The sequence below is a fragment of the Mixophyes fleayi genome, chromosome 11 (genome assembly GCF_038048845.1).
Source record: "Mixophyes fleayi isolate aMixFle1 chromosome 11, aMixFle1.hap1, whole genome shotgun sequence".
In the NCBI taxonomy this organism is placed as follows: domain Eukaryota; kingdom Metazoa; phylum Chordata; class Amphibia; order Anura; family Limnodynastidae; genus Mixophyes; species Mixophyes fleayi.
In genome coordinates, this window is record NC_134412.1 from 36,489,982 (window position 1) to 36,503,800 (window position 13,819).

General features: G+C 37.0%; 1 protein-coding gene across 2 annotated transcripts in view; it reads right to left on the reverse strand.

The window, feature by feature from the left end:
• Window positions 1-255: 255 nt before the first annotated feature.
• Window positions 256-13,819, reverse strand: part of LOC142107669 (carbonic anhydrase-related protein 10-like) — a 241,190-nt gene continuing 227,626 nt past the window's right edge. Inside the window, exons 7-8 of one of the 2 annotated variants that reach the window (XM_075191238.1) lie at window positions 4,291-4,456; window positions 256-1,824 (exon numbers count right to left, since the gene is read on the reverse strand). In XM_075191238.1, the coding sequence (XP_075047339.1) occupies window positions 1,790-1,824; window positions 4,291-4,456 (201 nt within the window). In that variant the 3' untranslated portion in view covers window positions 256-1,789. The remainder of the gene's footprint in view (window positions 1,825-4,290; window positions 4,457-13,819) is intronic. The other variant, XM_075191237.1, reaches the window with a different exon arrangement.

The window sequence follows — 13,819 nt, forward strand, 5'->3', positions numbered from 1 at the left end:
AAAGGCAATAAATTTCCGGGTAAAAAAATCTTTAAAATCCTTGGAAATTAAGGACAGTCGGTAACTCCTGAAGTATGCACCACATCCTTGACTTTATGCCGAAAAGGATTATCTACTTTCAACTTTTTTTTTACACCCAAAAAAATGTCAGTAAATTTGTATTAACTTAACAGTAACATTTTTTTTCAAGGATTAGTGTTAAGTTATACACTAAAATAAAACACTGCTTATCACTTTTGTGATTTTTTTTTTCTATGATAGTGCAGACATGCATAGACTTTCTCATTGTGCATATGTGTCCATATGTCTGATTATTTGTGGGTCTGACTGGAAATATGCATAGTGGGAGGTGTAATACTGTCACTACAAAGTCCATCATATTACCACGTTAGGATCATTCCTTTCATTATCTTCAACTTTCCACTTCTCCAAAATATTATTACTCATGGTTTTGTTAAGTCTTAAGAAAAGGGGCACTATTTGTTTCACTTTGAATTGGTCTAATGTAAAAATCAAACGATTAACGTATGAACATATTTTAATTTTAGGGGTTTAACTAGTGTCTTTAATGGTTTTATGAAGTCTGCTTGCAGAGATCACCGTTCCTACATTTCCATTGTTTACTTTCTCTACCGTAGAATTTCTTTATCTCGTCCCAGAGATTTTCCTGATAATCTTAGAATAATCCACATTAGCGTGTGTGTTTGAGCAATGTATTAGTGTGTGTCTGTGTGTTGCTATTGATTAAATATTTGAGCTGGTTGGGAAGGTGGGGCTAGAGGGTTCGCTCATTGCTCGTCTTTTCATATTACTTGTACCAATCCAGGAGCCCAACATTCCAGATTTGAGACAAGCAACTACTGAGCTTAAGACACCAGGAAGTGAAAGCTGAAAGAACAGATAGCAACTGTTCTGATTCTGGTGGGACAGTCCTGATTTTAGGTGACTGTTCCGCTTTGTACTAATCTAGGTGCTGGGGTGCAGACTGTCCACTTTTTCTTATATGCTACAATATGGCACTAGCCATGTCCTCAGAGGGCTGACCATTACCCCTCTAGTCACACCACAGGTGACTGGCCATACCCTCACTGGTGGACCCCTACCATGACATCCCCCGGTGGGCCCTTCATGTCCCAGTCCATATCTATCTATCTATCTATCTATCTATCTATCCATTTCATTTGTATCTATCTGTCTGTCTATCTATCTATCTATCTATCTATCTATCTATCTATCTATCTATCTATCTATCTATCTCATTTGTATCTATCTATCTATCTATCTATCATATTATCTATCTTCCATATTGATCACCAGTGATATTTTCAGCAGATGATTTCACATACATGATAACACAGCCAAGTTATTTGTTAAGGATTATACGCAGAACACTGCTGCACAGTATGCACTTTCCGACAAGCAGTTTTTAGGATGTATTTTCTAGATGTCTTTGAATAATTTATCAAAGATTGTATTTGGACTTACTCTGTTTCCTCTTAAAATAATTTATAGACAAGATGTGTTCCCTTCATTGAGTCCAATATGGAATGAAAATTAGAAGTTGGTAATCAGCTTTAGCTTTCCGAAAATAGTTTATTACTCATTAACCATACACTCTGTATAGGTGTCATTATTTATTTTGTGTGAGGTGTTTTCCCCTTTCATTAAGTTGTAAAAAATTCCTATGGGAAACATGATCAAATATTGATACTAACAAACTTTTTCCATCCACACCACAAAAGTGAATTTGTTTTTTTTTTGCAGGTTGGACAGTTGTGATAGGAATTTCTCAGTTTCCATTCTTGGAAGATGACGGTCTGTCAACTGCAACAGGAGAAAAAAAAATGAGTTACATTTTATACAAACACGATGCAAAATCTAAAAGTAAAAAAAACATTTTAGTACATTTGTTGACCTTTCTGATCAGGATTAAAAAAAAAGTTTGATTGTATTCAAGGAATAAAGCTGGGAAATTTTTGAACAAAAGTTGTTTTTAAAAAAAAAAAAAAAAAGTGGCATCCAATCAGCTGCCGTCCAATTATCTGCCATTGGGAAGTGTACAAAAGTACCACAGTATTCAAATTCCTTCAGGTTGTTATGCTTGAAAAAATCAGCCAGTGGAAATATTACACTGGTGGGAAGGATCTTAACGAGGACTAAATTCTGTTCGGTCTGGTGTCTATTAAGACAGCCATGAAGTTTCTTATTTTCATTAATTTTGTATATGTAGTTTGACATAGACAAGTATTAAAATTCACAATCTACACTTAAATGGGGTTTCCACCTTGAGATAACTAATTTATTGGTTTGCATATGCCCTGCTGCAACTTTTACCACGTACAGTGCATTTTCTTTCTAGCTTTTGATATTGGAAGCTATGTATTTATTTAAACAGGCAGATCTAGTTATTATCATTACCCTGAGATATAACACAGTTCCACAATGTTTTCTGTATTGGATACAAATGTATCTAGAACGTAGCCTGGGTGCTAAAAGCATATTAGGCAACTCGAAAGTAAAGTAATGTATTTAGTAAATGTTGCAGGACGACATGTAAAAGTCAAAGTAGTCAAGTGATCTATAACTAGAAAAAACTTTTAAAGATATTTGTTATTACCAGGTCAGATGGTAATGTGGGCAATCACAACTATGGTCGGTAAATTGGTAGTAAATCGGCTTCTCAGTATTTACCCTTCTCCCTAGTTATAATGATAGTTTTAAAAATATATATATTATCGATTTGCAGAAGGTTAAATACTGTCCCTAAGAGATTTATTTTTTGTCCAATTTATTTTATTACTATTTTCAAGAACTGTGAATATAGTATTTTTAATTGGAAATATAAATTATAAATCAAATATTTTCTTATTTTCTTATGGTCATTATTGTCAATATTTTGTAAGGTGCCATAGAGAACATACATAAAACCATTTATGCTGCATCAAGTAAACACATTTTATAGCTTCTCATATCATCCAATGCAAATGTATAAGGACATGTTTAACATATCACTAAATTGAACTTGTCACTCAAAATTGTTAGACTGATACAAAAGAAAGATTCTTTGTCTAACACTTGTCGAAGTCGTATAATTGGATGAACGAAAGTATATTGGTTAATATTGTTTTGTTGTGGGATTGTACTCAGTATGCCACGCTACACGTGGCATACTGCGATTGCACGGTAAAATACGCACACACTCGCACTACAACATTTAGTTATTTATATATTTCATATATAAAATGATTCCGATCCACAGTGATTTATGAGCAGATAGTATTTAGTTTATTATTAGTTTATATATTATGATTATATGTACACTTTAGTGTTATTTAAGGATCAGGTTATAGGAAATGTGTCATGTCTGATATCATTTTATTCCCCTATTCATCAGCAGTTGTCCGGTTCTTTCGCCGTAAAGATCGCATATTGCATACTCTAGTTATTGATGTTAGGGAATAAATAGTCAGAGTGATATCAAACTGTAAAATGCTAATGGACTAGTTGTAACTGGGAAAGCGGGAAAATCATCTGGAATGTTGACCTCAGCCTTTGAGGGGGTTGTTTGAACTAGCCTATGACCTGTTTACATTGGACCCACCTCAATCCTGGACCTATAGAAGCAAGCCATGTCATCTACATTGTTCTCTCTGTAACACTGAATGTATATAATCAGAGCTGCGCTCCCACTAACTTCAGTCATTCTCTGACCACAGTATTCAAGAGTGAAAAACTGTTCACTGGTACCCGTGGAAGCGCAGCGAAGCGCATTTCGAACGCAGCGGTATGTATGTATCTTTTGGTATTGGCTGTACTGTACTGTATTATAATCATGTGTTGAATTGTTAAACTTTGCATCTGCTAAAATAAATTACTTTGTGCTTCGGAAACACAATACAATCTCCTATGCAATGCTTATTTGAAAACAATAGAATTACTTTAATACACTGTAAACAGATTAGTTTATATTCCCATGTTATGTGCAACAGGAAATGTAACACACTTTCAAACTTGTGACTGTCATTTCCTTAGTTTTACAGTGTAATCCAGTATTTTATTAAAATAGATAACGCTAATAAACTCTTACACATTTTAATTATAAAAATAATAACTATCACGATTCAGGCTAATAAAATCCCATCTGTGCTCCCAAGATGAAACTCTGGCAATATTTCCTTCACAACCATTATTTTGCAAACAGTGCAACATTTTAATGCAGGTGACACTGTCACATTTATTAACTGCAACTATGTTTCTTTGTGACATAAACAACATAGAGCTTGTCCATACCATGAAGTTTATAGTTTGCTCCTTTGCACTTTCTCCCTGGTTTGCGAAAATCAAGATTTCCTCTCAATCCTCGATGGAAAAGAGGCTGCACTGGGCGGAAGTTATCACTCATACTCTGGAAGATCTGCGATGGTTGGTTCTGACTCAGCAGGCGTAAAGAGTGCATCTTTATATAAAGAAGATTAACAGAAGTTAGCAGAGTTAATTAAAATAACACACAAGAACTTCCTTAAATGATATGCTCTATGTATAAATGCAAAAATGGAGGAAAGAGATGAGCATCCCATTCTCGCCTCCATATTTTGAAGTCTACTTGTGCCGCCATCTGTTAGGGTCGTGGCCAGAGTCCGGGTGGAGTGAGTCTACTTAAAAAGTGGGAGGCACATACAGAAACCATTGTAATTCCTACACTGTTCACCTGATTTGGATGTAAATTCCCTCAAATTAATGCTGAAAGTCTGCAGTTAAAGCACATCTTGTTAGTTTCATTTCAAATCCATTGTGGTGTTGTATAGAGCCCAAAATATGAGAATTGTGTTAATGTCCCAATATTTATGGACTTGACTGTATGCATATTTTTGTTTTACATACATTTGAATAAAACATTTTTATCCACAATTTGGAACAAAAATATAAATTTTTTTAGACTATAAGTTTTTGAATAGGTATAATTTGTTTATTATATAGGTAATTTTTGGAGGTCTAAGTTACCTTAGAGTTGTTCTGGGCCTCCAATGTCTTGGGGTTAGCTCCTATTGAATTTTGCCCTCTATTGTTAAAGCAAAAAATAGCTATTTTGGTACATTTGATTACCAAGAACAGGAACATCTTTTGTGGTCACATTGAAACTTATACATATTTTTATGCAACTAAGATATCTGCTTAACATTTTATAATCAAGTGCTGGATCAAGTTGTGTTCTGTTTATTTATAATTGTCTTCCCTTATTTTGCATTAATGTTTGCTAGCTAAATGGATTGAGCAACTTGTCTTATGTTTTCTTGTACCACCAGTTTGGCTTTTGGGTGAACTGAAGTTATCTTAGGTGGCTTTAGGTCTGCCATGATATCCAAATGGTCAGCAGAAGCACCCTGGACAATTTAAATGCAAATTCCCCTGCTTCTTGCCTTGTGTGGAGCAGTGGTATCCTTGTGAGTATGTTTTGCCACTCAGACTGGGATTGTGGCGCTGGTCTGTGACATCATAATCAGTATTACGCTTCTAGCGCATGGAGGCGCAGCAGCCAGCAGTTTCACAGGTAAGAAGCCGCTGACTGCTGTGGCCGGCGCTCTGTGTGGGCGTTCTGTTGTGAAATTAAAAAACACTGATTGAGCAACATTATATCACTCAATCAGTATTTTAGATGCCCCCTAAACATTTAAAAATCAGTGCTGAAATTATTGTAGTAAAGGTAATAATACGTAGCTATTACCATAGTAATAGTCGTGGGAATTGAATCTGTCCCTTAGAATCAAAACACATATACAGAAACTGTGTGAAAGTGGTTCCTAAACAGTGACCTAAATCTACAATATGCATTCTTTAGATCGGTGATAGTCAGCATATCGATGCTGACTACCCCAACAAGACTTACCACGACATGATGATACCGAAGGGCTCCTTAGCTGCGATCCCCCATGCCGACTACTGTTGAAATCAACTTGAAGCATTGACAAAGAAGTAATAAGCCGGCTGCTCTTCGTGACGTCAGTCACCATTACAACGGTATTATCAGTGCTCTTATTGGTGTAATGTAAGTATGCGCCTATGTATAATGTAGTTTACAAAGGCTTCTACATTGTACATAGGCTCATTCTTACAGTACACCATTAACAGCACCGATAATCCCGTCGCCATAGTGACTGACGTCATGAAGAGCAGCTGGCTTATTACTACTTCGTCATTGCTTAAAATCGCTTTCAACACTAGTTGGCTTCGGAATCATCATGTCGTGGTAAGTTTTATCAGGGTATTCGGCATTGATATGCCATACCCCACCGCTTTAGATTGTATGGTGATTTTGTATATTATATGATAATACACTTTAAAATGACGTTAATATATTCTATATCATGTGCACAGATTAAATGACAAGCTTCAACATGCCAAATAAATAAAATAAAAGTTGTACAATGGAATATTATTTTGACATATGTGAATTTAGAATGTTGATACAACTGTTGTATATGTTGGCAAGGTATTTGAGTATTACTTATTCTGTTTAACACTTTAACCATGGCTGCTGACTAGTCATGTTACTGTGCAATCTTTTATCTTCTGCTGTTAGTATACACACTAGGTGATATCTGTCAGGACAGTACTCCCTGAATATTGAACATTTTTTTGTATGTGTTTGAGGATATTTTCCTGCACAGACACCGGATAAAATAAGTACATATTTGCATAATCCACACTCACTCACAATTTTTTTAAATCTGAAAGTTTTTAAGACACAAAAAAAAACAAGTGCTAAGTAGCTCTGAGCTACTGAGAGTCCTTTGTCTGCTCCTGTGAATGATAATGAAATTCACAAAAAATGTAAGTTTATACTTTACAAAATCATGAGACATCATCTTATTGTTCTCTCACCGACACTGCAGAAGGGTGCATAACAAGCAACAAATCTGCCATCTATTTCCCAGCTTAACAACACAACAGCCCAGGGGTGAAATTCTCTCAAATGAAGTACAGATGCTATATTGAGCCACCGCTAGTGAATTATACGAGCCAGGGTGATTGTCATTCAGTGTGCCTCCTTGCTATTTACTAATGACATGGCTTCTGACAGTTTCCAGTTCTGTGTTCACATCTATCAGTATGTTAATTATGTATATTCCAGTAATTCCGCAATATGTTTTTTTGGTTTGTTTTTTACAGCACAACCAAAATAGTTCTGTGAATGCTGATGTGATTTAAAAAGGTTATGGTGTTGTTGCCAGTTTACTTTATTCCCAAAGCTACAATTATTGCAAAACTGTTATGCATTTGTCCTTAAATGCATAATATTAAATGTACATAAAACAGCCATCCTCTGCATGCTCCTATATCTCTGGTATGTGGGTTGATTTTGTACTCTCCATGCCATTTCTATGGCTCCGATAATAATTTTTATGCTCAGTGTTCAGTAATAGTATCAAATTTGTTCTTGCTATGGTTACTGTTGTTGCTAAGGATTAGAGTTTATAACAGTGCTGCAGGTGCAAGAGGTGGAATATAGCAGTGAAACAGCTGATTCCAAATGGGACTATTTATTATGCTTTTGGCTCCTACATTCAACTAAAAAGTCATGCTGAACTCAGAAAGAGTTTTCAGCATTTTACATGGCTTTGTTTCCAGTGTTTACTCATGTGTATTCACTGAAGAAAGTAACACTTTTATTTTAGGGCAGCATAGTGGCTTAGAGGTTAGCACTTATGCACCACAGCACTGAGGTTATGAGTTCAATTCCTGACCATGGCCTTATCTGTGCGGAGTTTGTATGTTCTCCCCGTGATTGCGTGGGTTTCCTCCCACACTCCAAAAACATACTAGTAGATTAATTGGCTGCTAACAAATTGACCATAGTCTGCGTGTGTGTGTGTGTTAGGGAATTTGGACTGTAAGCTCTAATGAGGCAGGGACTGATGTGAGAGAGTTCTCTGTACAGCTGTGTGGAATTAGTGGTGCTATATAAATAGCTGATAATGATTTTGGGCCTCATGCAATAATATATCCATATATAGCATTTTGGGGAAACACTTTTACAGATATAATGTCTTACATCCAATGCGCTAGTCCATTCCATGTCATCATGTAGCTCACCATGTTATAGTGTCGTTATATGTGGCTGCACTGGCCCATGACAGATTAAATATTTTACAGAAATAAAATTCCACTAAGTGCACACTTACCTTTTTTGATATGGCAACTTTTGACTGCCTATAATTACAGGTTTAGAGCATATATTTTTGATTTGATTCAATTAGATTCTGGTGAATTCTTGTCAATCGCAGCTCTTGCTTAGCTAAAATATTCAGTATATATTATATTATGCTATTTTTTGCATATCTGGGGCCTGATTCATTAAGGATCTTAACTTAAGAAACTTCTTATTTAAGTTTCCTGGACAAAACCATGCTACAATGCAAGGGGTGCAAATTAATATTCTGTTTTGCACATAAGTTAAATACTGACTGTTTTTTCATGTAACACACAAATACTTGATAGCTTATTTGTGCACTGAAATTTAAAGTTGATATTTGTGTGTCCAGGAGACTGAAATAAGAAGATTCTTAAGTTAAGATCCTTAATGAATCAGACCCCTTGAGTCTGCTTTGTGCATACATCTATCACCCCCACAACAACCACATCATCTGCTGATCTATTGGGCTCCGAAAACCTTCAGACAGATATTCACACTGAATATTAGAAAGCTCCTGAGTTTGGCAGATGATGCGGTGATGGGGGGCAGCAGTATGTCGCTAATCTATTACTGCAATAAAGGCATACTTACCAACTTTCTTCAGCTCTCTTCCGGGAGCCTGCCAGTGGAGGTGGGCGTGAGGGGGACGGTGCGCCAAAAATCGCGTCATTTTGGCCCCACCCCCTGTGACATCAAGACGCAAATGCGTAATTTGACAGCGGGGAATCGCAGCGTTTGGGACCTAATTCTGCCCACTTCACTAGGAAGTGGGCACTTCCTAGTGAAGTGGGCAGAAATCGGGAGATTGCCACACTCACCCGGGAGTCTCCCAGACGTTCCGGGAGAGTTGGCAAGTATGAATAAAGGGTTGCAGAGCACAGTTGACAAAAATAATTGCCTTTTGGCCTACTTAAGTTTTCAGAGTAAAGTTTCAAGGTTGCACATTGCATTGCCATATTTATGTGACAATTTAACCAACTGCCTTCATCCCTAACTTGGATCAAACAAACAAGTTGGCAATATGTCTATTTTACCATTTTGCATTTAGCATTGAATTGTCTTTGCTATTAGCATCTTCCGCTCATCATCACCCACTCTGTGAGATATCATCTTGGCAATCAGAACACACTAATACTGTGACATGATGCAAAAGATTAATCTCTCATTTATCAACTTCAAAGTGTAACTGATGTATCTTACATGGATTTTTAAATTAAGTGTTTGCATTTTATGATATAGTTCCAAATTAAATACACACCCACCTATATAGTTCAGCCAAATTAATTTTGATTTGCATGCAAGTGACATTATTTTTAATTTATATGTCATAGCAGCTTGAAACCATAGTTAACTCCTGCTAAAAACCCCACACTTGCAGCTGATTTTCTGCTGATTTTGGGATTATGGGAGTAGAATGCTTCTGCCACATAACTTAATGGCATTATTCTCCATGCAACTATTTTTTTTTTAGGATAATGTTATAAGAATATTAAGGATAACTGCACAGTTATGTGGTCATATAGCATACATCTGCAAAACCATATGTTCTTATTCTGGGCTTGGAACTTCAAGGTGATTGTGTTCTTTGAATTTTTAGTAGAAGTATTTAATTTCTTAGAATACAGTACATAATAGTTTCCAAAATGGGGTGAAAGAAATCATAATGAGCATATTTAGTTACGTATAAAGATTCAATATTTCATGCATATTAATCAGTTCAGTAATTCGCTAATTTTGATTTATTAATGTCAAATACTAACTTTATTTGTTCTTCAATTTGTTATCTAAAAGTGATATTTTTAATAACCGAATTAATGTTTTCACCTTTTTTATTATTAATTTCAGAAATAAGTGTTTTCTTAATTAATACATGTCTTATCATTTACAATTGTGTTACAATGTATAGCCCCATATAAATGTGTATTGAACAGAATTCCGTACATTTGTTTAAAAATTGTTTATAAAACAATTTGTATTACTTAATTCACAGTTAATTTATATTTGTGCTATATGACCTTCTTTTTCATGTTTGGTTTTCTGTAATTTACTCTTTTTTGTATTACGTGCATGAATTATCGCTAGTGCGGACTTAATTGGTAAGACGGTGCAATTGTAATATTGAAATTGCTATGCATCCTCTAAGATTACATAAAAGCAAAATAAAAGGAAGGATAAAAATAATGATAAATAAATGTTAATAATAATAAAAATGATTATTATTATTATTATTAGTAGTAGTAGTAGTATTTATCATTATTCATGTTTAATTACAAGTTCACATTTTCTGCTGCCAGCAATAAGAAATTGATAGGCACAATAAGATGTCATATTTCATCCTGGTTTCCATTTATTTTCTACTGTCAAGCAAATATTTACTCTTGGTAACCATGCTCTGAACGCTCATGTTGTGCTGAAATGTTCTTCACAAGGGTTCTCGAAATGCACTGTATATATGAGCCTTACCATCTAAAATGTTAACATTGTGTGTACAGCCACCCCCTTTTTGTGTAGAATCCATATACCCCAATATCTGTCACCTTGTGCGGCTTATGCCACTATTCCATCTAAAAGAATGGCCCTCTGGGAGTGGATTGTGGGAAATCTGTGCTTGAAAGCATAGCCTGGATCAGTTTCATGTCAGCATAGGATCTATCTCCTATGTGTGGAGTATTGTGTGTAAATAGTGGGGTATAGACTTGTCCCCCATTCATAGAATATAGACCATACTTGCCTACTTTTATTTTTTTCTCCTCCAGGAGATCCCAGAGGAAGGGACATGATGGTAAGGAAGGAGGGGGTAGGGCGGGGCTATTGCATCACTTTGACCCCGCCCTGTTACAAAATTTACATTTTGTTGCAGGGGCGGGGCCAGAATGACGTGATTATTCCCTGTGAATCGAGTCGCAAAGTGGGAAGGATGTGGGTGTATTACCTGCTGTCCTGGGAGTCCAGGAGATCTACCCAGAATTCGGGAGTCTCCCAGACATTCTGGGAGAGTAGGCAAGTATAATATAGACTAACCTACGGTGTGTGGATTGTGGCGATTACACCTCTCCAATGGGTCTCATATGTATACCTTTCTCTATACATGTAGGTTGTGAAAAGTTCATATATTTCCTGGGTGGTAGAATGTAAGATTTAAGCTAAGTTCTTATGATGCTCCACTATGGGAACTGACTTTTCACAGTGGAAAGTCAGAGACACCTGCTGTACATTGTCTGTTCTACAGTAGTACTTCAACCGACAGGCAACTGGTCCCTGTATATACCATAGGCAGTTGAAGGTGGACTTTAGAGCTTTCAAAGTCAGCAACCCAGGTATACGTCTATATACTGAGTTAAACTATAAATATATTTAGAACTTGTGACCACTAAACTTGCAATATTATATTGGGACAATCCTGGGAGACAAAGTAGTCACACAAGTTTGAACTATGTATGTACCTAGACTAGACATATATATTTGTATACATATATATATGTAAGCCCCTGTCACTGTGTGTGGGGTGCAAAGGTTAAACAGTACACCTCCTTCTCAAGCCCTGGTTAGCTGATGGGCATGAGTCTAAATGACCAGGGGGTCCCTGCACATGCAGGTATTTTACTATAAAGTCTCTTTGTAAGTAATGGGACACAGGTGATGTCACTTTGTGGTGCAGTGTAATAAAAGTCAGAATAATTTGGGCACCAGACCATCTCTATCACAAACTGAATTATTTATTTACACTCTTCTTTGACCATCATAATAATGATAATGTTTGCAGCAATACAGAAATAAATACATCTCCTCACTCTTTCCTGCACTGTTCTTATTGAGAAATATGAATATGGTTGCAAGTACATCTCCTTAGTCCCCCCACACAGTTCTAACACTGCTGGTTTTATCACAGTACAAACCAGGTTCTCCTGGTCACAGTAGTTCCACAGCTACTCACAGTTCAGCCTCTGTCTGTTTCCAGTATACACAGGCAGGAATCACAGGGTAGCTTATTTTCAGCACACACTTGAGAAGGGGCCAGTGTATATGTATGTATGTATGTATGTCATACTTGCCAACGCTCCCTGAATGTCAGGGAGACTCCCTGAAATAGGGGTGATCTCCCTCACTCCCTGAAGAGTCTGGCATTCTCCCTGATGCTGAGCCAGTACAAGACGTAGTTGGCTTCGCCATCTGTTGGATGATGAAACAGTTCAGAAATTGTGTCCTATGTCCATGTATTGATGCCTATGGAGGTGGCCATTTTCATGGAGACCAAAATTTAATCAAAGACTGACAGGTAAGACAACATGACTTCAGTAATGGAGACAGAAATGTAAAAGACACTTCAGTCTCTAGAGATTCATTAGCTGCTTTTCTTTAACGCATAGTTGCCTACTCTCCCGGAATGTCCTGGAGACTCCCGCATTTCTGGGAGACCTCCCGGGAGAGCAGGGCAACCTCCCAGTTCTCGCCCCCCGCAATAGATTAGCGGCGGGGGGGGGCTTAATGACGCAAATATTGCGTCATCTTAGCCCCGTCCTCTGCTGTAATTGGCCAAAATTGATACAATCGTTGAGGGGCGGGGCCAGAATGATGCAATCCATAAAGACCTGCCCCCCGTACACCCACCTCCCCCGGGATCTTCCTGAAGCCAACGAGGAAAAGTTGGCAAGTATGATGTATGTATGTATGTATGTATGTCTGTGTGAGAAGAAGCCAGTATATGTATGTATGTATGTATGTATGTATGTATGTATGTATGTATGTATATATGTGTGAGAAGGGGCCAGTATATGAATGTATGTATGTATGTATGTATGTATGTATGTATGTATGTATGTATGTGTGAGAAGGGGCCAGTATATGAATGTATGTATGTGTGAGAAGGGGCCAGTATATGAATGTATGTGTGTGTGTGTGTGTGTGTGTGAGGGGCCAGTATATGAATGTATATATGTGTATGAGAGGGGGCCAGTATATGAATGTATGTATGTGTGTGTGAGAAGGGGCCAGTATATGAATGTATGTATGTGTGTGTGAGAAGGGGCCAGTATATGAATGTATGTGTGTATAAGAGGGGGCCAGTATATGAATGTATTTGTGTAGTAGAGGGAGGGGGGTCTTAATATAATGTGGTGGGTAGGCTATTAATTTAATCGAGGAGTGCAGGTGGGGGCTAATTATTGGGTGCAATTTTATTTGTGGGGTGATGGTAAGGCTATTTAATTTAATAGTGGGTCCTATGAATTTAAGATGGAGTAATTGGACCTTTAATTTAATGCTGGTGTGTTTTGGGAGCTATTTATTGATTGTGGGCTGTTTGTGGAAAATTTGGAGGGAGGGAAATAGGTTTATATATTAAATGTGTTTGCTATCTAATGTCAGGGTTGGTTGGAAAGAAAGAGATCTATTTAGCAAATGTAAATATTATTATTTTAATGTCGTGGCTGGAGTACTAATGATTTACCACTGGGACTGGTTGGAGTTTTTTAAATTTAATGTACCCATTTTTTTTCCAAATAGGGCCTCCAATATTTCAGGATCCAGACAACCAGCAAATGAGCTAAAGTAACCAGCAGCCACAAGTGGTGACAGTGACAAGAACAGATAGGATAGAGCAGGACAGTCTGCCAACTGTCCTGAATGAAT